Below are 24,763 nucleotides of genomic sequence, written 5' to 3'. Positions count from 1 at the left end.
GACAGCAGCAAAGCTTGTGGTGTCTCGCCGTGGCTGTCCTAAACGGGGGGAGGGCCATGGGGAGCGGGTGGTGGGGATTGTAACAATCATTTTCATCAGCAGTTCTCAAATGGGGCAGCTTTGCCCCCTAGAAGACTTTGGCAGTATTAAGCTGTTGGAGCCCAGAGAGGGCTGACAGCCAGGGGGCGGGGCTTACACACCTGCCGTGCACAGGCAGATGCCAGTGATGCTGCAGGGGAAGGGCTTCCTGCTTTCACGCACACCACTCACTCATCCGCGGACCTACTTTTACGAGCCTTCCTGCAACCCACCCAACTGTCTACACTTCCACCTGCCAACACTGGCTCTCACACACTTTGGTGTCTCAAATATAAGACGGTATAGTTGACCTGCTGGCTCCCCAAATGCACGTTTTCCCCCATCAGCCATCTACCACTCTTTACTCTGGATCGTCCATGTAAAGACTCAGGATGTTTCAATGTAGTGTTAGCGAGCCTGAGATAGAGGAAGTGCATGCGGGCTTTATTTAAGGTAGTTTTGTGTCGCACTAGATATTTAGGTCGTTATACTGCACACAGTGTCCTTTGATCCAATGATAGATTTGAACAGTACAAATTATAGGAACTTGAAATTTCCACCAGTATCACTTCACCTTTATTAGGAACTGAATAGCAGGTCATTTCAATCTATTACCTTAAAAAGGGGGTGAAGAAGTAAGGAGCACTGATGGTGTAACGAGTGGGTTACGTGTTCGAGGCCACCAGCGGCTCTGCGAGAGAAAGAGGAGACTTTCTGCCCCCCTAAGGAAATCCACAGGAGAAGTTGCACTCTGCCCTCGAGAGTCCCTGGGAGTCCCAGCAGACTAAGTGGCAGTGAGTCTGGTACATGAAATAGAGATTCCAATGTTCTGAAACCTCAAATGGGTTTGCTGGAGTTCAAATGCCTTTATTAAAATTACAATGTGCCGGTCGTGTTATAAAATGACAGAACTTCTCCTTATGCCCTGAAACTTTAAAAAGTTAGAATTTTTCTTAGAAAGGTTGGAGTCCGCTGAAACATTTAATATAAAACTTGAAGCAAATTGTAGATCTTCAAGATATTTAGGAGACCTGCCATGAATGCTTACATTTTCAACACTCTAAATTGCCATCACATCTCCCATAAAGGTGCCCTTTCAATCCCCTCCCCCCCACCCACCCACCACACTGTGTTCTGGCTTTGCAAAATCCAACTTGCACAGCCTCCCATACCAAAAGGAAAACCCACTGTTGCCATCTCGACTCTTAATTCATAGGGACTGTATAGGACAGAGAAGAAATGCCCTTGGGTTTCCAAACCTTTCATCTTCTAAAGGTTGCCAAGTGATTGGTGGGTCTGAACCACTGATGTTACGATTGGCAGCTCAGTGGGTACTCACTAGCCACCATGAGGCCATAAACAGCTTCCCTTGGAAGTACCTTCATGCCCAACTCTTTTCCAAACATTTCTTACCCTTTTTTTTGGGCCTAATCTGTGGGTCTGAATTCCTACATATTTAAAAATAGGGTGATAAATTAGTCTGCTTTCATAGCTGAAGAGAGCGAGCGCTGTATCTAAGACACTAGAACTGATGCGGTCTCTACAATGCGATGTTCAGGGCCCCCAGTAACAAGCCTAAAAACTAAGACACCAAAAGAGAATTCTTTTTTTCTATCCATCCAGCCATCCAGCCACCATCCTTCCATCTATTATTCATCCTTCTTTCCACCCTACAGATATCCACCAGGTGTGCCCAGGTACTGTCCTCGTGGAGCTGACATGGGAACTGGAGAGGCAGATGCTACATTGATGGCTTTGACTGAAGGTGGCAGTCAAGGCTGTGAACGTGACAAGAGCGCTGGGAGTAGGGCTCTCCGGGGAGGATGATGACGACAGCGTCTTCTCTGTTGAAGCTAGAGAGCAGTGTCTGAGGTGGGAAATACTTAATGTCTTTTTGAGGGGTGACAGGGACAAAGATGCTTGGATCATAAAATGCCCCATTAGGTAGGAGTGGCACCTGTGTGAACCCCATCCTGTCCTTTTGACTTGACGGGTCAGACTTGACAGTTGAGGAGTGAGGCCAGGTCGGAGGCTGTAACCCCTACCTCCTCATTCATTCCAGACTTCCAGACACCCAAGCATCAACTGTTCGTAGGGGGAGATACAGACCTGCACTGCTTCCCAGCTCCGACTATGAGTAGGTGCCTTTCTACTGGGCAGCAACCCTGTGGGCATGTCCCCAGCGCCCATCTGTGGCCTTGGATGGAGCTCAGACTTCTCAAAGGCCCTGGAAGTCACTGCCCGTTGTGCTGACACCCATCCTGGTGTGACTGGGCGAGCTGTGGCCAGGCCACGGGGTGTTGCTGCTCTAGGACTGGGACTAGCAGAGGGGGTGCTGCTCTCAGGACCTTTAATTCCTGTCCCTGAATTTGGGGAAAATACATGATACCCCAAACAAGCAACAGAGCCCTGGGAGGAGTCGGGGTTCATGGCTGGGAGCATGTCCCATCATCTGTGACCAGGATGGCAGGGAAACCATGCCCTGTGGGCACTCCTATCTCCACCTCCACTTAAGCTCAGTCTCAGCGAACGCATCCCAGCTTCCCCCATGAACTCCCCACCTGTGCCTCCAGCCTGTCTGTGGCCCCCTCTGGCCACAGAGGGAACTAAAGCCACGAGTCTGAACCTGTCCCTCCCCCTAACACCTTCCATAACTCCAGCCCAGCCTCCACTACCTCCCACTTTGGAGTGACTGCGGGAACAGGGTTCTGCAGTCAGGGGGGCAGCCGCATCACAGGTGAAGTAGAGGCTCCGCTATGTTCTCCTGGGACCAGAACCCAGTCCTGGGTTCCTTAGTCCCATGTTCCTGGGGTGTCCTCTGGCCCCGGCCTCACCCCATGGAGGTTTTAGGGAAGCATCCCTAAATATGCAGTGCTGGTAACCATTCTCTGGCCTGCTGGGTTTGCCCAGAATTGCTCAGATCTGCGAGAGGAGAAGGGAGGCTCCCTCTTTGTGGCTTTGGCTTGTGGGCCTGGGCCATCTTCCTAGAACTTTCTAAGCAAACAAAGCTGCTTTTACCCGTGGGGTTATTTGTGCTGTACTTCTCTTTTCGAAGACTTTGCCTTCACCAGGGACCTTGCAGAGCAGGCCACCCTGGGCAACTGAAGTTTCCCCTCTACCTCCCCATAGCTGCCTTGAACTTCAGGGCTGTTTCCACCAGGTGGCAGCCGGAGCCAAGCCACAGGGCCAGCGAGCCACAGCCATCTGTTCCACAGTGCAGAGCACCTCTTGGACTCTGACTTTAGCCCAGGCCCTGCTGGGGTAAAGCCACAGCTACTTCTTGTGGAGGAAGTGGTCACCATGGGGAGCCCAGCAGCTCCCCATGGCCCCTCACGGTTTCCTGGGCTGTTCTCTTGGTGGGAAATAGACCACCAAATCTTTTCTCCCACGGACGGACGGACAAGCCGGAACCACCGACTCTTCAGCTAGTGGCTGAGCACTCATCGGTTGTCACCAGGGCTTCTTGCCAACCACCCATGAGTGTGGGTCAGTCACCCTGAGAGCACAAGGCCCTGTCCCAGGTCCTAAGTGCTGGGGCTGGGACTCAGACTCCAGATCTCACCCATGTGGAAGGCTCTGCAACACCCCCCCAACCCCAACCCCAACCAACCGCCGATGGGCAGCTCTGCTCCCGTTTCTCAGCCACATGGCTGCCAAGACCTGGTGAGGAGCTCAGCCCCGAGGGGCTTGTCATTCCACTCAGAGGAGATGATGGGGGAGAGAATGCCTATTGCGTGTGGTCTAGTGGCCACTAGACAGCACCTCAGAGCCCAATTCTGCAGCTGGAGCTGACTCCCCCTTGGCAGATCTGGAAATCGCTCATGGGTGCCCCCCGGACACCAACACTTGGGCCCCTGCCTCTGAGGCAGCCCAGAGGCAGGAGCAACACTGGAGGTGGGACAGCAGGGACCTGTCATGAGATCACAGCCTCATCAGGTGGTCTGTCTTTGAGGCTCCTGGCCTAACCCAGGACCACCCCTGGGACGCTGGGAACTGGTGAGGGGCAGCCCCACCAGCACTCCTCCCACTGGCCTTTCTAGGAATGGCGGTGGTTTCCCTCAAAGACCATCGGTGGCAGCGTGTCCCATCTTGGCTGGCTGTGCGCGGATCTCGGGGACTCCTGCCTCCTGGGAGGACGGAGCAGGAAAGCAGTGAATGCTGGGGGTAGGGCACAGGAGGGCTGCGACGGGATCCATCACAGCTCCTCGGGGGTGAGGGGCTTTGGGGCTACAGTTTTTGGAAGTCATCTACCATGAACATTTACTGAGCACCTACTGTGTATGCCCTGGGCACCCGCAGAGCAGAAAGATCCCCCAACCACAGGAACTCCTGCGCCAGGGTCCTGCCTACCACCCAACCCCAGCTCTCCGGTACGCCTACCCCTCGGATTACCAGGCACCCACAACCTCCACTTCCCACCCCACCCCTGCTGTGACCTTTGTTCTCTACACACAAATCCTCTGACTAGGCCTTTCACAAATTTAAGAGGTACAAACCCCCCCCCCCCCCCCCCCCCCCCCAGCCATCTGAGGACCCTTGATTAGGCCTGGTTTACTTTTGTAACCACTGCCATCTGGTGGCCGGGACTAGGAAGCTGTTTTATATCCGATTTGCTGCCCCTTCCAATGACTCAGGAGAGTAGACAGGACTGGGAATGAATGGCAAGTGGTGACTCTGCTCATGGAAAACAGATCCCTAAATGGCTCAACAGCTTCAAGTTCCTCCCAGGGCCTCAGAGGACAGACAGCACCCTCCAGGAGAGCACATCACAAGGGCATGAGAGTCCCTGGGTCATGCAGGTGGCAGGGCTGAGCAGATGCAGCAGCAGGCTACCAGGCCCTGAAGGGATCATGACCCTACCCAGGGTGGAACTGGGAGCGCCTGCTCCCTGGTCCCACCAGGAGCCTCAGGCACCCAGAGGGGCTGGTTGGGGGACAACACTGGACAGCCCACTACAGAGGCTGCTGCCTCCTGCAGGAGCGCCTAAAGAGGAGCAGAGCAGCCCCTAGTTTCTGGGCCTGGTGTCCCCTTCATAGACCAGTGGGAAAGGCCTACTTCGGGGCAGTTCGGCATTGAGTCCTGTGCCCCGCACTGTGTAGGAATCCTAAGCCTTATACCACTTCTAGGAGGAGCCCTGGTGGCATTGTGGTTATGAGTTGGGCTGAGATCCACAAGGCTGGCAGTTCAAAACCACCAGTGGCTCTGCAGGAGAAAGATGGGGCTTTCTACTTTCATAAAGAGTTAGTCTCAAAAACCTACAGGGCAGTTCTGTCCTGCCCTATGGGGTGGCTGAGTCTGCACCAGCTCAATGGCAGTGAGAGCTGATCCTGTGGGGAAGGTAGGTTTTCCGAAGTGTTGAGGCCCAGCAAGGAAGTGGCGTATGACTGGGTTTCTTTTCTCAGGAATTGCAGGGTGATAAGGGTTGTCTCTAGTCTCCCACCTGTGCTGGTTTACAGAAGCCTAAAGGGGGCCACCAGGGCTTGGGGCATAGTCCCATGGTAGCCAGTCCTGCTGTGAACTCGAGTTCAGGAAAGGAACAGGACCACCTGGGTGGCCAGAAGAGGCTGAGGCTGAGGCTGCACACTGGTGGGCACAGACACTGATTACGCTGCCGGCTGTTCAGCACCGTTTACTGCTCTCTCCACGGCAGGTGGGGACAATGGCCTGCCACCGGGCCCCTGAGCAACCATCACCAGCTGTCTAGCTGGGGGTCTTTTCTGCAGCGTACCTATTCACACCCTCACGGCTGAAACTCAAGAGTTTGCCATGCCCTTTCAGAGTGGCAGCTACACAGAGAACATGGCCTAGAAGAGATGCAAGGCCCACCAAGTACTTTCCCTTGGCCTTTCCTGCCCCCTCCCCCTCCCCATCACACAAGGTGCTGGGCAGCACTCCTCCTGGCTGAAGGCACAGGTTCGCCGCTGGGGTCCTCACCACGTATGCCTTCAGGTCCTCTGTTCAGCAGAGTTCTTCATGGCCTAGGCTTGGCTGTGCCTGACGCTCGGTTTCCATGCCTAGACTGAGTGCTACAGGCCCCCGAGGGCAGCTCCCCAGCAGTGGCGTGTAGGCTGTCATCATTCCTCTCCCACACATCTGGAGCTTATGGCCACACCCGAGACGCTGACCACTCCACACTCTTTCTTGATGCTTCTGGGAGGGAACTGCCCTGGACCGTTGCAACAACCACTGCGAGGAGTCCTTTTGGCGAATGCTGTCCCTTGAGGTCACGGTCATCCCTCACAGGAGGCCTGGGGCACCTTCAGTGGTGGGCAAGTCTACTCAGAGGGTACGCTGGGAACCCAATACTGGAGGCCTCAGGGAGTAGCAGAGGGTCACCAGGCTGAACAAAGAGCAGAAGAGGGTGCCCACCACCACCACCACCGGCCCGGCAGGACAGCGGCTGGGAGAGGGGAGAGAGAGGAGATGGGGCCCTGAGATGTTCCTCCCACTCACTTTTCAGGAATGAAACACAGTTACTGCTCAACACCCAAGTGCTGTAGTGTAGCTTGGTTTTATTTATGTCCACAAATATTTCAAAAAAATTACAAAATACTCAAATGGAGAGAACACAGAAGTCACGATTTCTGGGTGTCTACTGTTTACACTGTGTCATCTCATGGCAAACTACTCCTATGTACAGTTAGCTTCAGATATATATAACACAGAGGGCCGCGTGTGTGCTCCGCGCCACTGTCGCAGCGAACACCAAGCTCCACCCCAACGACATGGAACAAGATACATACGGAACACAGGAAAGCCAACCCAAACTTCCAACAAAAGGAACATCCAAAAGGAAACAACTGTGGCGCTGAAAGACACTGTGAGGTCTGGGGCTGTCCTACACAACCGTGGTGGCTCTGGGGAGGGCAGGGTTGGATTTGATACTGGAGGAATCTCAGCGCTTCACCTTGGACCAGGGGGAGAAGACCAGAGCTTAGTAAGAGCCTTCAGACCGTGTTTAAGCACAGCCTGCCCGCAGAGCCCTTCCACTCCCCTTTGGAGAGATGCTGCTGCTGGGTGGTGGCGGCTGTGCGGGGCTCAGTGGACGCTGGCGCTTGACCCGAATCAGCAGGATGGGGGTGGGGGGGTGGGATAGGGTGTGATGGCCCTTCCTGTGATGACCAAACTTTAATGGGAGTTTACCTCCCTTAAGGAGCTAACGTTAAGGCAGAAATGGAATGAGAGAAAATGAGGGGAAAATACGACAAACATTTCAACAAACAGAACATGCCCCTCTCTGTCCCAACTGAAGCAGCCCGACACTCACGTACCCTGGCAATGCCCCTGATGCAGGTGAGTCTGTGGATGCCTCTGGCCTCTGGCCCCTGGCCCTTCCTGCTGACTGACCTGAGGGCTCTCTCTGGACAAGGCCCTGCAGCGACCACCACAGAAAAGAGTCTACAATGGCAGGACTAGCCTTGAGAGTCTGAGAGGGAAGGAACAACGGAAAGGCCGTGTCCGGCAGCAGCGGGACATGGACGCGGACCTCATGACGCCCACTGCTTGGGTGAAAGTGCATATGCTAACTGCTGGGCATGGGGCAGCCCCCCGGCCAGGACCGCTTGCTCTAGGGCCCACTCCCTCTGAAGTGGAACCGCTGGTGGGGTGGGGACTGCTTCCTGACTCCACAATCCAGGGTTGGGCCTCAATCGGTTCCCAGTCTGATGTGGGCCACCTGCTCCAAGGGCAGAAATGTGAGCTACCACCCTCACGGGTTCAACTCGCTCAAAAGCAGTCTCTCTGCGCCTGCAGCAAGAATGCGTGGGCCAGTCCTCACCGCCAGAAGAGCCAGAGGACTCCCGGCAGTAGTCCTAGCGCTGCCCCCAGGCCGACTGCGGGCAGATGCGTTTGCAAGTATGGGCCCATGTGTCTTTCATGGGCGAGTTACTTGTATGCATTGTTCTAAAATTTTCTACAATGTCTATGAAATTTTCATAGTATTAAAAGCAAATTCATCCAGAACAACCAACGTGTGTACAGACATCTGCAAGGAAATCTACAGGCAGACACACGTGCTTTTTTGGAGCCCACAGAGAAAGGATGGTGGGGGGCATGCACACGCACGCCCAGAGCAAAATGAGGGAGCTTCAGCCGTCTGCACCACCGGCAAACCACATGCAGGACCAGACACAAGTGACAACCAAAGCAGCCAAACAAAGACATAGCTTGTGACACTGTCCCTGCAAACCCCTGGACGCTCATTGCTGTGCCCGCATCTAGTCTCGAGCTCCTGTCCACTGTATTTAGTAACGCCCACTGGCTCCCTTTAATTAAAGGGATAATTATATATAACTTTGTATTAAAAAATCAACTCTGTATTCTGTCAATAGCTGGTAGGAATTCACAATTAGTGACATGGCTGGAAAAAAAATAGATCAAAATAGTAGTTTGTGGAAGGTGGAGGGAGAGGCTGTTCTAAAATTATTTATTTACACACTTAAAAAGCCATGCTGCAGAACTTTCTCAAATTATGAAGATTTCCTACAATGTATTAAAATAAAAGATTTCTTAAAAATTATAGTTCTTGGACTCCAAACTCCTCTGCCGCCTGTCTACAAACCTTGTGGGTTTGGGAGCCCACGTAACCGAGTGTGTCTGCACAGTGAAGGGTGTGAGGTGGGTTCTAGCACCTACTGAGCAACTAAGGAAGGAAAGAGAACGAAGGCCCACGCCCCAGATCGCAGGGCAAGGTTCTGGTCAGTCCCGTCCAGGACTCACCAAGTTTCTGGGGACTGTCATGCATGGAGACCCCAGCCAGTCTCAAGGAACCCTCTCTACAAACAAACACTAGGAAGCGGATACAGTTTAGTTGTGGGGCTTTTTAAATATATAAAGAACTCTTTAGAAGATATTCCTTTAGCTTTTGCAGCTCCTATTGTATGTAAAAAGTCCTGTTTCTCCCCGCCAAGAATTGGGGTTTGTTTCCACAGCCAGCGTTAACAAATAAATAAGTTATAACTGCTTGTCACCTTCTTTCTTCAGCCGACTGGAAAGGAAGGAGAGGAAAGGCTGGTTAAGCATCAGGTCTGGGCAGGTGTCAGGTGGCTCTAAGGTCCCAAGCAGTCCCAAACCACGGCCTGCACAGCTGACTGTCGCTCCCCGCCCTCACGTGCACCCACTCCCCCGCCCCATGTGCTGTGGCCTATAGCACAAGCAGAAGGCTGCCTTCCCTGGCTGCCCCACCCTCACCTATAGTAGTCTTCCTGACTTGGTAGGTGGCCGCCGTGCATGTGGGGGTGGCCGTGCAACCACTGCTGCTCCATGGCCAACCTCTGCAGCTCAGCGGACTGCGCGTGCATGGCCTGCAGCTGGTGAGCCGCAGACATCGGGGGTGGGATGGCCCCGGGCAGGTCTCGGGGGTAGGGGGTACCTGCCAAAACACACAACAGACTCTGTTACAGCAATGGCAAGGGCGGGAGGGCACGATGACTTGGTGAGGTCCGGAAAGAGTCAGTCCACCAAGGGCAGTAGACAGACAGTCCGGCCTGCCCTTGCCAGGCTCCCTGCACACCACCCTCATGGAAACCAGGCGTCTCTGTGGTCCTCCCAGTGCGCATGCCCACTTCCCCACGGGAGGCTCGATCACTGCCACAGCACAGCTCTCTGAGAGTCGGCCTGCCTGTGCACTCAGGACCGTGTGTGAGAACGTGAGTGACTGGGTCTAGGAGTACCTTGCCCCTGCCTGCGCAGCGGATGAACTCTTACCAAACACTGGGTGACGCAGCATCTCGTGCTCATGGGGTGGCTGTCCAAGCAGAGGGTTGGGGAGGGTTCCCGGAGGATAGGGGAAGCGGGCCAGGTGCGGGCCGGCGGTCAGGGGATCAACCAACGGGTGAACAGGGCCTGCAGAACCTATGGAAGGACAAGGTCCCAGATGTAGTGGCCACCGGTTCATCAGGACCATGTAAGCTCACATTCCTTCCACTCCTTTGGGGCACACTGCTGCCTGATTGCACCCAGTTGTAGCCCACAACTGGCCACTGGTCCCTCTTCCCCATGGCAACTTCACCCCCCACCCCCACGCCGGCCAAACCACTATGTGGTACACAAGGGGCAGCACAGCACGTGGTTCTCCTGGCAGTGTCCTCTCCCCTCAGCCCAGTACTGTTCTCTGGCCTGCTTGCCACACTCTACCAAGAGCTCTTCCCCCAAAACCATAGACTTGTCGCCCCTGCGCCCTTCAGTCTAGGCTCCAAGAAGGCTGTCTGCGTGTGGGATTCCCTGTGTCTCTCCCTCCAGCACTCTTCCCTCTAGACACAGCCCTGGGAAGACTTCTCCGTACCACTGGGCGCGTGGCTGGCTGTACCCGCCCAGGAATCCTTGGGTATTCCACAGCTGTGCTGCAGCTCGCTCGCTTGCTCGCTCTCTTTCTCTCTCTCACACGCACACACACACACACCCCTGCCCCCCTACATCCCACTCAAATCTCACTCAGGGCTTAGCTGGGGGCCTGCAGCCGGAGGCCCCAAGAGGCAGCTCTCTGAGGGCAGAGAGACAAAGGCTGTGAGTGAGCAGAAATGGGACTAGTGGTGGATACATCTGCCCTTCACAGGCCACCCACCTTGATGGAGGGGGTCCTGCTGGTGGAGGTGGAGGTGGGAGTGAATGTGGGAGTGCTGGTGGTGGTGCGGCGTCACGTTGAACATCTGCAGCCGGGCCAGGGGGTCGCTGGTCAGTGAGGCCATGCGCTCAGCGTGGATGCGCTCGGCTGCCAGTCTATCAGGGTAGCTCATTTCAGGCCGCAGCTGGGGGCCGGCCAGGGCCAGTCTCTCCCTCTCCAAGGGGTTCAGGCCCGGGTGGAACGAAGCAAAAGGGTGGGGGCCGGCTGTGGGGGGAATGGTGAGGGCGCTGTGCCGGGCGAAGTGCTCCATGGGGTTGGTGGCTGGGTGCAGGGGGTCCAGCTCCGGGGGCTTCACCTCAAAGCCCGGCTTCATCCTCTCCCGCAGCTCCCGCTCTCGGATCTCCCGCTCCCGGAGCTCCCGCTCCCGGAGCTCCCGTTCACGGATGGTGGGGTCCACGTTGTAGAGGCCGGGCATGTGGTAGGCCAGCAAGGGGTCAGTGGGGTTGAGGGGCATGTAGAAGGGGTGGTTGCGGTTGGTGGGCGACATGACGTGTGGTCGCGCGTACTCGCTCAGAGTCCGGAGGGCAGGTGTGTCAGGCCCGATGTAAGGGGGCACAGCAGCAATGGTGGTGGGCGGGGGCTCAAAGGATGGCCGCATGTGGCCGGGACCACTGAGCTGGGGGTCGCTGAGGCGGCCTTCATGTGCTGAGCTGGACGCTTTCTGCCGAGGAAGAGGAGGAAATGAGGGCTGCGTGCCAGGTGGCCAAGGCTCCAAGTCCAGGAGATGGTCCCACCCTGGCTCCCAGCCTGAGCCCCAGGGTCCCTGCCGGGCCAGCCCCTTCCCCTGCCCTAGGGAGCACGCAAGGTCCCAGTAAGAGCAAGAGGTGGGGCGGGGAAAGATGGGGGATCGAGTGAGGAGAGTGAGCACTGACTGGACAACATGCTTGGCGACTCCCCAGGGTCCCAGCCACCCCGCTGGCACCTGGTAACCCAGCCTGGGACAGCAGCACCATGCAGCACTGCTGGGGGTGTGAGGGAGGCCTGGTCCTAGCCCTGCAGGCTTGGCTCTCCATCAAGGGAGAAGCCCAGGGATCAGGACTTGAAACAGCAGACCCTCCGGCTGCTACGGAGACAAACCAAGTGGCGCCTGATGGCCTCCCCCCCCACGGGCCTGGCCAGCCCGCTTCTCCTCACACAGGAAGTGGAGTTCCCAACACCAGGACTCACAGCTGCGCGCTCGGCTTCTCGCTCACGCTCGCGTTCACGCTCCCGCTCCTTCTCCTTCTCCTTCTCACGCTCACGCTCCTCCCGGGCTTTCTGCTCAGCCTCCCGCTTGGCCTTCTCGATGGCCTCCTCCCGCTTCTTGGCCAGCTTGGACCCCGCCAGTGGCATGAAGTACAGGTCTGTCCGTGCACATGAGTTATAGCCCCGGTCCAGGTGTTTATAGAACCTGAGAAAGACCACACCTTTCACTGGGGACCCTGCCCATGCCTCACTGGCTGTGCCCTGCAGCCCTGCTTGTTCGCCTGCCCACTGGCCCAGGTTGGGTCCTAGGAGCCTTACCTGGCTGACTGGCTGGCATGACTAGGGGTATCCACCACAGTGGGCTCTGGGGACGGGCTCCTCGGTGGGGGCGGGGGGCTCTCAGGCTCCTCGGCCTCATCCAGAGCCTCTTCTTTGATCTGGACAGTGGGGAGAGGGCAAGACGCACCCCCAGGGATGCTGCCCCCTGAAGAAACAGCGGCGGAGCACGGTGGCTGGGCTGAGGCTCCAGGTCCCGCAGGTGGAGTGGAGGTGGAGGGACAGGCTGGAGGGGTGATAGGGGGAGGGCCTCCTGGGACAAAGGGGTGCTGAGTGAAGGGTGGCTGTGGGGGCACCTGGTGAAGCCCTGCTGGGGGGTGGGGGGCAGCAGTAGGGGGCAGGTTCTGGCTCTGGGTCAGCACAGGAGGCTGGGCAGGGGAGGAGGGCAGAGGCTGGCTCTGCGGCATGAGCTGCAGGGGTGGTGGGTGGGCTGAGGGTGGATGGTGTGTGGATAGGGAGCTCAGGGGCTTCAGGGCTGGTGGGGGTGGAAGGTTGGCATTCATGGAGAATGGGGAGGGCCCTGAGAGGTGAGGTGGGTGCTTGTGAGCCTGTGGGGCAGGCAGTTGGGGGATGGGCGTGGTGGGTGGGGGCTTGATGTGAGGCATGGCCAGGGGGGCTGGTGGCAGAGGCTGCTCACGTGGGGGCTGCTGGGATTGCAGTGCTGCCTGAGAGGCGGGGAGCTGCAGGGTGCTATGGGGGTGAGCTGCTGCCTGAGAGGTCCCTAGTGGGGCCTGGCCTTGGGTGGTCTGGGGAGGGAGGCCGAAGGGCTGAGGGGGGCCTGGATGCTGCAGTAGGGGTCCGGTCTGCAGGCTGTGAGAGCCAGGTGGGCCCTGGCTGTGCAGAGTGGGCTGGGGACGAGGCTGGGCTGGGGCCTGGCTAGCTGGCCCTGTTAGAGGCTGTAGTGGGGGGTGTGGTGAGGGTGGCCGTTGTGGGTGTAGGGCGGGTGCCTGCTGGATGAGGGTGTGGGGAGCAGGGGCCGTGGGGGCCTGTGGCTGGCTTGGGGGCTGGGAGGCTGAGGGGGAGCCCTGGGGAGCACCTGCGGGGGCAGAGGACAGGGGCCCTGGAGCAGAGAGCTGGGTGGCTCCTGGCGTGGCTGCAGAAGGCGCGGCGGCTGCCCCATTGGGAACCTGCAGGGCCGGGGGCTGGGCCTGCAGCATCTGCTGCTGGGCTGAGGAGTCTGAGTCACTCTCGTTGTCCTGGGGGCTGGGGATGCTGGGGGATGTGCTGCGATTGTCCTGGTCGATGTCTTTGGGGTCACTGCTGCCCTCATCATTGACGCTGCGGCTGTCTGAGCTCTCTCCCTCGCCCTCGGATGGTGAGTTGGGTCGGCTAATCTCCTAGGGCAGAGAGAGGAGGGAGGGGAGCTGCAGGAGAGCAGGGTGCTCTGGCCAGCACTGCGGGTGCTGGGCACACAGTAAAGCCTGTGCAGTGCCTGGGCCTCCTGTCCTGGGAGTGCTGGGTGCTCCATTCCCAGTGAGGACCCAGGCTGGGGCTTCTCCACAGGCAAGAGTTGCTGGCTGTACTCTACAGGGGGCAGCTGCCAAACACACCTGGGTCTTGGTTTTCTTGGAGTTGGTCCTATCTGCCTCCTCTGTGTCTGAGGCCACCTTCTCCCGCTGGCGCTTGGTGCTCTTAAGAGGCGATGAGGCTTCCTCCTTAACCTTCTGCAATGGGGAAGCCCACAGGGCACGTGAGGAGATGGGAGAGCTCCCTCCTGCTGAGCTCATCTCCGGAAGCAAGGGTGCCTGGGAAGAGGCCAGTAGGGGCAGGGAGCCTTTCTGATGGGGAAGGACCAAAGGTCATGCAAGGAGCTCACTGGACACCTTCTCTGGGCCCCAGGCCTCCAATCAGTAGCCCAGTTAGGGTCCACTAAAGGACTGGGGCCCAAGTCTGAAGAAGCTGAACCCCAATGCCAGCCACCCAGGTCTTAAGGAGACTGAGCAGCCCCAGCTGCTCCCTCCAGCACCTCACCTTGGCCGACTTCTTCCCTGTCTCTGATTTACTGTCATTGCTGGAAGTGCTGGCGGCGCTGGGAGAGTTCCGGCCGCTGGAGCGGATGTCTTCGTTGATGGGCGAGGCTCGACCATCAGGGCTGGCTGGCTGCTTCTTCCGACCACTGCGTAGTGTAGACATCTATCCCCCAAACAGATGTCTGGTGAGAGCGACTCCTGCTCTCCTGCAGGCACCCCTGCCCCCAGTAGCTAATGCAGGCCCTGCTCAAGTGGATGAGGGGTTCACACAGCACAGACAGTTCTCAGCTCCACAGCGTTCACCTCAGGAGACTTTCCTGAAGAGCAGGAGGCTGCCCCACAGCTCTCAGACTGACGTGCACACAGCCATCCCTGCGTCACCTCCCCCTTCCTGTGGCTCCCCTGGATCGGCCTACGGCCCCTGTGGTACAATGTTGAGTGCCCACCAGCCCCTTACTGGACAGCAGGAGCCATGATGGGACAGCATGGTCCGGGAAGGAGAACATTCCACCCACCGACTAGCACACCTGGGGAGAACGCTACCCGAAGAAGAACCCACCCAAGGTCTGTCACAGTCTCGTTATGGAAGGTGTGTGCCAGGAGTGCCCGAAGTTTAAAGGTATACTGGAGGTGGCTGGCGCTGGGCTCAGGCAGAGTCCCCTAGCCACCAGGATCTCTGAACCCCAACCCAGGTCTGCACCTCCACGTCCAGCCTTCACAGTGGCCCAGGGAGGGTGGGGATGAGCACGCTTCCTGGTTCCACCCTTGGCAATACTTTGGGCGAGTACTGTCACTTCAAGGGGCCCAATTCTCAATCTAAAACCAAACATTCCCACTCCTCCCTGGAGCCATTTGGGGTAGGTGAGGGCGTGCCGAGGGGGGTACTCACCGAGCCCCGACTCCGCCTCGTCCTCATGCTATGCTTTCCACTGAGCCCATCGTCTTCCTCTTTGACTGGTTTGAACATAAATGGTGGGGGGTCCACTGGCTTCTCTATGGGGGGCAGCTCCCCGTATTTCTTGAAGTGGATGCGACAGTCAGTGCAGAGCAGGATGTTCTCCCGGCCCCCGTGGTGCCAGTCTTTGGAAGCTGTGTGAGGGAAGCAAGAGGGGGTGTCAGATGCCAACCTTAGAAGCCACCAGTGTCCTTGGGATTGCCTGAGCAGGGCCCTCTGGTGAGAAGCTCAGCCCAAGGACACTGCCACAAGCACTGGGTAGCACTGAACTGAGAGAGACAACTGGCACACAAGTGACACAGGTGCTGCACAGCGCGCCCCTCCCAACTGGAGAGGTTTGGGGAGCGCCCGATGCCTACCCCTGCCCACCCCATCACTGGATACCCAGGAGAGACTGGCAGCAGATTTCCTGCCAATCGACCCTCTGCTCAGTCCCTGCTGCTGACTGCTATAGCTTTTCACCTTTCTCAACTCAACTGCCTGAATGTACAGTCCAGGCAGGCAGCCTGCAACAGTGGGGGGGCCCTTCCTCCCTCCCTCCCTCCCGGGGTTGGGGGGGACACTCACTGGTGGTGAAGCAGTGGCGGCAGGCGTACCCCTTCAGCTCCTGCTCACTGTCCTCACTGTCGAAGTCATCCTCGCTGGCTGAGCTCAGGTCCACTGGGCAAAGGAACAGGTAGGGAGGGGTGCGTCAGGCTTGGTCCAGATCTGGGGCTATCCTGAGAGTGGCTCCACAGGCTGAGACAGGCCAGACCCAGGGCGGCCCACTCTGACCCACGGGTCAGTCAGCAGAATGGAGAATGTGTGGGGTGTGAGGATGGAACTCAAGGGCCTACCCTGGCAGACTTGGAAGGCGACTATGGACCCTCTCTGTTGCATCTTACGGCAGTGGCATGGATGCCCACAGCTGGCTGAACCTGAACTGCCAAAGGGCCCTCATGATACCTTTCTGCCTCGCCACAGAGCCTACCCTCAGGGCCATTATCTCTTGCTGTTTAGATGTGGGGCGCCAGCAACCCTGCAGGCACTGTCCCTGTGGTCTAGTTTTCTAGGGGGGATTGGGGAGTACGGGTGGGCTTCACTGTCATCCTGGATTGAACGTCGGACCAATAAGAGGATCACAGAAAACACCACTTCTTCTCCGAGGAAAGACAAAAATATTAATCTAACCTTATTACTACCAAAATAAATGTAAAATAAGAACAACACATATACTACCTCCTAAGGGTGGGGGAAAAACCTTCTTTATGTATCAGAAGTACCTTAAGCCAGAGTGAAGATGTATACTTCTATAAAAAAATTAAAATGCTATTGCAATTTATCAGAAAAGCTGAAATGCTGCTACTTCCACAAAACTGTCCCTACCAGTCCTGTGTTATGCTTCAGGCACAGACATACTGGTTCCCTGGACCATCCACTCCAAACCCAACTCTACTGCCAAGGTCACACTGCACACAAGGTGGGCCCCTGGCAGTGCGGCTGTGGACAGTGAGTCTCTCACCACCTGCAGGGTCACTGCCTTGCCCCTACTTACAGAATTCACTTGAGGGGGGCCTGGAGGGCGTGTTGACGGGTGTGGACGCTGTCCGAGTCTTAATTCTCCTGAACACAGCCTGCCGGCGGTGCCGACGATGGGCCCGGGAGCTGGCTGCTTCCGGGGTCTTCTTCCAGTAGTAGTAGAAGGTGATCAGTTCCCCCTGCAAGAAGGAAGGCTGGCTGTGAGCTCAAATCTCTCCTGCAGAGACTTCTTCCAGGAGTAGCAGGGTGGGTATACAGAACAGTCTGCTCACGGCGGCTCATCACAAACCGTCAACAAAAAGAGGAGAGGGTCCCTGTCCTCAAGGAGCTTACGGTCCAGTGTGGGTGTCTAAGTCCACAGAATGTGGTCTGTCACGGCATGCAGCAAGTCACACTGGGGAAGGAAAGAGCTGGCTCCTCAGACCACCCAGAAACAAACCCAGAAAGATGAGGTGTGTGTGTGTGTGTGTGTGTGTGTGTGTATGCGCGCGCTCAGAACAAGCAGGTCAGGAAAATGCCCTAGAGTGCGCCCCGCCCCCATCCAATGCCCAGACTGGGGTTCGACAGAGAAAGACTAGGATGGCGCTGCTAGCACAAAAATGAAATGTCACTTGTCACTAGGTTAACCTTGTAGGCTAAAGGAGTTCTTTGCAGGATCCAGCAGAAAGAAGGTGAGCCATCTTAATGAAAATACACCACGGGATGGACACCCAGCACAACTGAGGGCGTGAGAAAGCTTGGAAGCCCGACTACCAACGGCTTAGTACTTTGGTTCCCATTACACTGTATTCCCAAATGGCAAAAGGGGCACCTTGGTGGAATACAGACTGATCTATTAAAATAAGCATTGAGATAAAGTACCTAAAAAATTAAGGCATCTGCTAAAGCAGTGAGACAGATTAGATCAAATCGTGCTCTCCCACCCCCCTCCCAGTTAAATCAGTGTTGTAGAAAGGCCAGGCTACCACGTGCAGAAACAAGGGGCTCAGAAACACCAACAATTGTGAGGACGGAGCAGGATCAGGCTACTTTGAAAGGAAGCCACCGCCTCAGCACGTGGTAACAGCATCTCCTGAGAGAGCTGTCTGCACTGTGGTGGGAATGACTTGACCAGGCCCCTCTGCCATGTTGCTATTGTTAGGAGCTCTTAATAATACTGTGTACAGCGGAACCGGCACCGCCCCTGGGCCAGTTTCACAACCTTTGCCAAGTGTGAGCGCCCCCTGATCACTCCGTCTTTTTTTTTTACACGAGTAGCAACTTTTATTTTCAATCTATTATACTGCTTTTTTTAACTAATCATTGGTACTCTCAAGGCAGTGGATCTATTTCCAACTAACATTTATTAAGCATCCACTATATGCCTGGTACTGGAATTGATTCCTTTGATCACTCCGTCTTGATGAAGGTTTTTTTCTTCTTCTCCTTGCCGATCTTATACTTTACCAAGTACAATGTCCTTCTCCAGGTCCCTCTTGATGCAAAGTACGGAGATAAAGTCTCATGACCCACCCTCCTAAGGAGCATTCTGCTTCTACTTCTTGTAAAACAATGCATTTGTTTTCTGGCAGTCCAAGGTATATTTAATATTCTTTGCCAACACCATAATTCAAAGGCATCAGTTGTTCGGTCTTCCTTCCTTGAGGTCCAGCTTTTGAACACACGAGGCAACTGAAAATATCATGGCTTGGGTTGGGGTCTTCAAAAGGACATTTTTGCTTTCTAACACTTTAATTAGATCTTTGGCAACAAATTTGTCCAATTTGTCATTTGACTTTTTGAATACTGTTTCCATGGGAACTGATTGTGATTTAAGAAAACTGAAATCCTAGACAAAAGTTGGATCTTTTCTGTTTGTGGTGATGTTGCTTATTGGGTCAATTGGGGGGATTCTGCTTTATGGTGACGTGTAATCGACAGTGAAGGCTGCAGTACTTCAAGTCCTTCCTCTTCCCTTCCAGCAAGCAAAGCTGGCACATGCCTACCACAGTTTGTGAGTCTTCACTCCAGTCCTGAAGCTTTACAGTGCCCATCCTATCAGGTGATTTGAGTGAATATGCTAAAAGGATACAACCCTGACGCACCCCTTTCCTGTTTTAAAATCATGCATGTTCCCTGTTGTGTCTCAGACTAGTTCTTGATCTGTGTACTGGTTCTACATAAACACAATGAACTGTGTGGAATTCTCTTTCTTCAAAATGTTAAACACACACATGCTTTTGCACAGTCAAGAAAATACAGGAAAGCACCTGATACTCTCTTTCTGATGGTCTCTGAGCTTAGCCAAGATCCGGTGGGCACCGCAACGCTACAACCATGTTCCACATTCTCTTTTAGTCCAGGCTGAATTTCTGGCAGCGCTCTCGATGTCATTTTGAACTTTCTTGAATAATTAAAAAAATACTGTGGTTTACAGTTTACAGAGAAAACTAGTTTCCACTTAATGACTTAAACACATTCTACTTCATGACATTAATTACTTTTCAATGCCAACAGTAATTTTCCCACTTCCTCTCTGGGTCCCTCATTTCTGTTTGTCCTGTTTTCTGACCCTTCCTATCTTGTGAGCTTTGCTGTTAGGCAAAGGCTGCCCCTTTGGTCACGCACAGTCAATTCTCTGCGGAGCATGTTCTCACAGGTGTTAACGTTCATTCACATTACAGGCCTGTCTTTGGTTTGGCTGAAAGGCAACTGATCTCTCAAGGGTGGGTTCATTTCCAGGTTTGAAGCTTTGATATTAATGACATTGATAATTTCCACATTCTGTTGGATCATCTTCTTTGTCAGGTAGTTTTCTCCTAAATTTCTTAGCATAGATGAATGAGCATTTTCAATATTGCATGTTTGCTGAAGGATCTCAATTGGTATTCTGTCAATTCCTGGAGCCTTGGATTTTAATCAATGCATCCATATGCTACACCTCCTGAAATGGCTGAAATCTGACCAACCCTGTTGGCGCAGTGATTCTGTAAATTTCTTCCACTTTCAGTGTTTGTGTTCTTTGATATTTTGCCCATATAACCCTTCAATATTGCAATTTGTAGCTTAAATTTTTTTCTTCCGTTCTTTCAGCTTCAGCAATACCAGGCTTATCTCCCTCCCGCCCCCCACCCACCCCAAAAAACACCAGGTCTTTATACATTTCATAATAATACAAGGTTGGTGTATTATTGGTGACAAAAAGTTGGTGGAAAAATTGAATGAAAAGATAATGCATTTGTCCACCAGTTTATGAAGTCCTCTTATACTTTTCTTTGTATTCGTGAGCTGCCCTTTGAAATTTTCTGTTAAGTTTTTATTATTTCTTCCATTTTGTTTACATAGTTTACATTCAACAAGTTTCAGTCTTTTCTGATCTCCATTTTGGTCTTTCAGTCTTTCTTGTCTTTTTTTCTTTCTTTCTTGTCTTTTTAATGAAATTTTGCTTTCTTCGTGTGAGATGTTTTTGATGTCTTCCGATAATGTGTCTGGTCTTTAGTCATTAGTGTTCAATACATCTAAGTTATTCTTTGGCTCTCATGGATAGTTTGAATTTTCTTCAGCTTCAACTTAAACTTGTGTAGAAACAACTGATGCTTGTTTCTGTAGTTCCCCTAACTTTCCTCTGTTGATGATACTGAGCTTCTCTCCATTATCTCTTTCACTGATGTACGCAATTTGAATCCTGTGTATTCCAGCTAGCAAGGTCCATGCATATAGCCGTTATTTATGTTGTTACAAGAAGGTATTTCTAATGAACAGATTGTTGGTCTTAAAAAATTCTACCATGCAATCTCTGGCATAGTTTCTACCGCCAACTCAGTGTTGTCCAACGAACTACTGGTGCTTTTTTATTCCAAATTGTGCCTTCGTGAAGGCAAATGGAGGAGCCAAGATAAAAGAAGGCAAAGACTTTGTTCTCCAATGACCCAAGAGCTTGGGATAGAGTTCTTTCTTGCCAAACACGACCACTTAACATACTAGTAACTGTTTTGGTTGTGAATGAAAGATTCTGTAATTTAATAAGCCTAACCTCCTTCAAATCCAGGGTGAGCTCTCTCATCTCTAGATCCATTCAAATACTGGCTTGAAATCTGGAGATTTCTGTGTAAGTTGCAACTGCCCACCATCCATTTCAGGCTGATTTGACGATTGGAAGCTTCTTAACCACAAACAACCAAATATCCTACTGTACTCTCTAGCCCCAGGAGTCAGTGTTTCCTAGCCTGGACGTATTATCTCGTTGCTCGAAAGTCCAGAATTAGCAAATGAGCAAAGGAACCAGCAGAGTCGACCCAGATTTCTCCTCCTGCAGCAAAGGGAAAGAGAGGAACTAGCCCTTCCACCCCTTCCAAGCAGGAAGCAGCTGGAAGACGGGGTCTGCACCCCACACCCTGTACTGGGAACCAGGAAGAAAGGACAAAGGGTTTTAAGCAGAGGAGAGGCATGACCTGACTTCCATTTCAAAGGTCTACCCTGGCTGCTGGGTTAGGAGCAGATCAGCTAAACAGCTCCTGAAATACACCAGGCAACAGATGATGCTGATTCAGCCCAGCTGCTGAAAATGGAGGGAATGGTAGAAGTGGGCATGTTTACTGGTAGACTAAATGTGGGCTGTGAAAAAAGGAGGAGTCAAGGGTGACCCCAAGGTTCTGGTCTAAGTAATGGAATGGATGGAGTCAGCTGAGCGGGCCTTGGGGAAAGAGATCAAGAGCTTGGTTTTGGACACTGAACTGTGAGGGAGGCCTGCCTTGCTCTCCCCCTCAGTCTCCTAAGACCATGAGATGTGTCCAACATTTTACTTCACTCCCACTTAAGCCACTCCTTCCTCTAACTTGGTCACAATCTGCTGGAAACCTCAAAGGCCCAATGGCCGACTGGCCCTCCCAATCAACCTGAAGAGGCTGTGTAATGCAGATTCTCAGGGCCCCACATGGAATCAGCTTTCTGAGGGAGTGTGGTGGAGAATTTGCTTTCAACAAGTTCCCTATGTGATTCTTATGCACAGCCACGTTTGGAAAGCACGGCCCAGCAAAAATGCTTGGCTGACAAAGATGCCAAAGCTAGAGAAAATTTGGGTTTGACTGGGTTCCTGAGGCAGTAGTCCAGTCTCATCCTAGGCAATCATTTAAACAGCTAGTTAGAAAAAAATAGTTTGGATTCTCTCCTTTAGTAACCATTTCTCTGCTCCCTAATAAAAAGCTGGTACCAGTGTAGTCCTCTTTCTCGTGGGAGTCATTCAATATTGTAGCAGTGATTAGAGCACTAGGTCACGGTTAGGTCTCTGAGGACCACACTCTGGAGCTGGCCCTCTTGGAAAAAGTGTGGCAGACCAGTACATAACAGATGAAGCCAACAAGGCCAGGTGCTAGCTGATCACCAGGAACCACATAAGTGAATGCATGCACAGACCTGCATCAATTCTCTGTTCCATGAGATAGTAAGTAAACAGAAAAGGAAAAGTGACTTGATTTGGTTCTGATCTGCTCCCGCTGTCTCCGTGGTGACCACAGTATACTGGGTCCAAATGTCATGATCTGAGAACATTTAGGCTCCTGCCACTTTAGGTCCTGTCTTGGATATTCACTTCTCTGTTCTAATCCTCTGGTGCTGGCTAGAGGGAACAAAGTCATAAAGTTGTGGAAATAAAATGACCTGGCTCTAGTTTTCATATGAGGAAATATGGAACAGAAGCCAAGGCAGGCCCCAGCTACCCTTCAAACACTTTGTCAGGGTAGCATCCTTCACCAGTTCAAAGGGTCAACTAGTGCAACCAATCAGGGCCCAAGTTCCAAGACTTGAAAGAATAAGAAACAAAACAAACGATAAATTTAAATAAAATGTTGAGGTGTTTTTTTTAAAAAATGGTTCCTCCACCCCTTCCTCAAGCCGGACTCATTCTCGAGGTTAGAGGCCTGGCTATCAGAGGAACTGTGCAGCTAGGAATGGGGACGGAACTACTAGGGGAGGCGAGACAGGTGAGAAGGTAGGGGTGGGAGCTGTCAAATCCGCCTTCCTTGAAGGCTGTTAAAAAGCCGCCTTGACATTTCTAAAAAGCATTAGGCTGTAACACAATACTGCCCCACAGAGTTCCAATCGATCGCTTCTGCTTCTCAAAGACCAATGTTTTCAAAGAGTCTCCTATGATTTCATAAGCTCGCAAAATTCACAAATTAAAAAAGTTGAAGCCCAAGTTCAGTGAGGTTGAGAGACTAGCACAGCGGGACACAGACATGGGCAAGCGAGCATGGGTGAACACACACACACACACACACACACACACACACACACACACCCTTAGGGAAAGTTCAGGTTCAAAACTAAGCCCTTTTGCTGCACCTTATCCTGTCAGTATGTGCAAAAATCAGAACATGAAAGAAACCTAATACTAAAATCACTACCAACTGTGTCCATACTCAAAATAACAGCTTTAAACAAAAACAAGGAGTCCAGAATAGATCTTGTCATGTGAGGGCCAAAGATTACAATGACCAAGCAAGAAAGACCCTCCTCTGCAGGTATAAAGTTATTTTGATGCCCAAATGGAAGAATACACACTTAAATATCCAGGCTAGGAAGGTAAGGAGCCTGGGGCTCTGAACCTCTGCTAGTGGGAGTGAGTGCACAATGTAATACTCACTGCTCGGTAGTTCTTATAAAGGAGACTGCACTTATCACACAACACAGCTCACTGCCATCCAGTTCACTCTGACTCATGGCAGCTCAGCAATTCCATTTCTCCGTCTTTACCTCAAAAGCAATAAAAAGCATACACTCATACAAAGACTTGAAGACAAGTGGCTATGGAAACTTTATTCTTTATAGCCAAAAACCAGGAATACCCAAACGCCCACTAAGAGGAGAATGGGTGAGCAAATTGTGGCTTATCCATAAACAGAACACCACCTGGCAATAAAAAGGCACCACCTACCCATACAGCAACAACGAGCCTCAAAAACATCCTGTTGAATGAAAGAAGCCATACCGAAAGACTGCAGACCGTATGTGCCTGTCTGCGAAGGGTCACAGAAAGCACGCAGTGCTTGCCTAGGGCCAAGGCAGGGGCTGGGAGGGGTGGAACTACCTGCAAGAGGACAAGAAGACATTTTCTGAGGCAATGAAAATGTTCTAGAAATCAATGGTGATAGTATCTATGTGATGTGCAGTCAAGGAACTCTGGTGGCACAAATGGCTATGCCATCAGCTACTAACTGAAAGGATGGCAGTTCAAATCCACCCAGGTGACACCTTGAAAGCAAGGCCCAGTGATCTATTTCTAAAAGATCACAGCCATTAAAAGCCTTATTGATAAGGCTCAGTTCTACTGTGAAGCACATGGGGTGTTCCAACAACAACGAATTCATTTATTTTTTGCTTTTATCCATGTAAAAACCTCATTGAGTTATATGGGTCCTGTTACATGGGCTGTAGCTCATACCTCAATAAGCTTCGATTTAAAAAAAAAAAGAAAAAGAAAGAAAGAAATCCAGGCCAGGTTTTATTAGCTGCTTTGCGACCAGTGTAATGTCTACTAAGGGATTAAGCATTGGAATGGAGCGAATCTAGGCGGATTAGAAGCAGCATATTGGTGACTGCATGGGTGGCTAGGTCTTGAACACAAACAAAAGAACATGTTGGGAAAGGCTTTGGTTCCACAAATAGGGAGTGAAGTAGAGCTCGGCCTCACCAGGAACGAAGTCAACTGAACTTTAATCAAACATGCACAGTGCATGCTGCAGACCCGCCGCACATAAATTCAGGGAACAAAAGCTGTTGTAGAAATCAATAGCTTACTGAAACATTAACACAGGCAATCATTGATCAAAAGGCAGCTCCACAAAGGCAGCCTTGCAAATTACCTCCTGCTTTTGCTTACAAGTAAACGGCTGAGGTATAAATGTTGTGGACACGAATGGCCTATAATGATGATTTTGTTCCTAGTGATCTCACCTCAGCTCACAACAAGGTCTCACAGTCAACACGTCTTACATCTTGGGACTGTAATTGCACTCAGCATGATGAACTAAATTGGTTTCTAGCCTGGGCAAAGAGGAACAAGAAAGGGGCGAAGGCATCTCTAGCCGATAGCTTGATTTGGGGGGTGGGGGTGGTGTGTGTGTG

At 52.9% G+C, this 24,763-nt stretch overlaps 1 protein-coding gene across 2 annotated transcripts in view; it reads right to left on the bottom strand.

Annotated features, from left to right (window-relative positions):
• Positions 1-6,573: 6,573 nt before the first annotated feature.
• Positions 6,574-24,763, bottom strand: part of LOC101647535 (arginine-glutamic acid dipeptide repeats protein) — a 207,628-nt gene continuing 189,438 nt past the window's right edge. For both annotated transcript variants that reach the window (XM_045298782.1, XM_045298783.1), the window contains 11 exons: positions 16,680-16,842; positions 15,713-15,805; positions 15,080-15,279; positions 14,192-14,353; positions 13,771-13,884; positions 12,203-13,557; positions 11,867-12,089; positions 10,640-11,360; positions 9,784-9,930; positions 9,268-9,448; positions 6,574-9,064 (listed from right to left, as the gene is read on the bottom strand). In XM_045298782.1, coding sequence (XP_045154717.1) covers positions 9,031-9,064; positions 9,268-9,448; positions 9,784-9,930; positions 10,640-11,360; positions 11,867-12,089; positions 12,203-13,557; positions 13,771-13,884; positions 14,192-14,353; positions 15,080-15,279; positions 15,713-15,805; positions 16,680-16,842 — 3,393 coding nt within the window. In that variant the 3' untranslated portion in view covers positions 6,574-9,030. The remainder of the gene's footprint in view (positions 9,065-9,267; positions 9,449-9,783; positions 9,931-10,639; positions 11,361-11,866; positions 12,090-12,202; positions 13,558-13,770; positions 13,885-14,191; positions 14,354-15,079; positions 15,280-15,712; positions 15,806-16,679; positions 16,843-24,763) is intronic.

The sequence above is a fragment of the Echinops telfairi genome, unplaced genomic scaffold (genome assembly GCF_000313985.2).
Source record: "Echinops telfairi isolate 266 unplaced genomic scaffold, ASM31398v2 ScPeMD7_7457;HRSCAF=8495, whole genome shotgun sequence".
In the NCBI taxonomy this organism is placed as follows: Eukaryota; Metazoa; Chordata; class Mammalia; order Afrosoricida; family Tenrecidae; genus Echinops; species Echinops telfairi.
The sequence above is the reverse complement of the archived record's forward strand: the minus strand, read 5'-3'. Positions and strand labels throughout refer to the sequence as shown.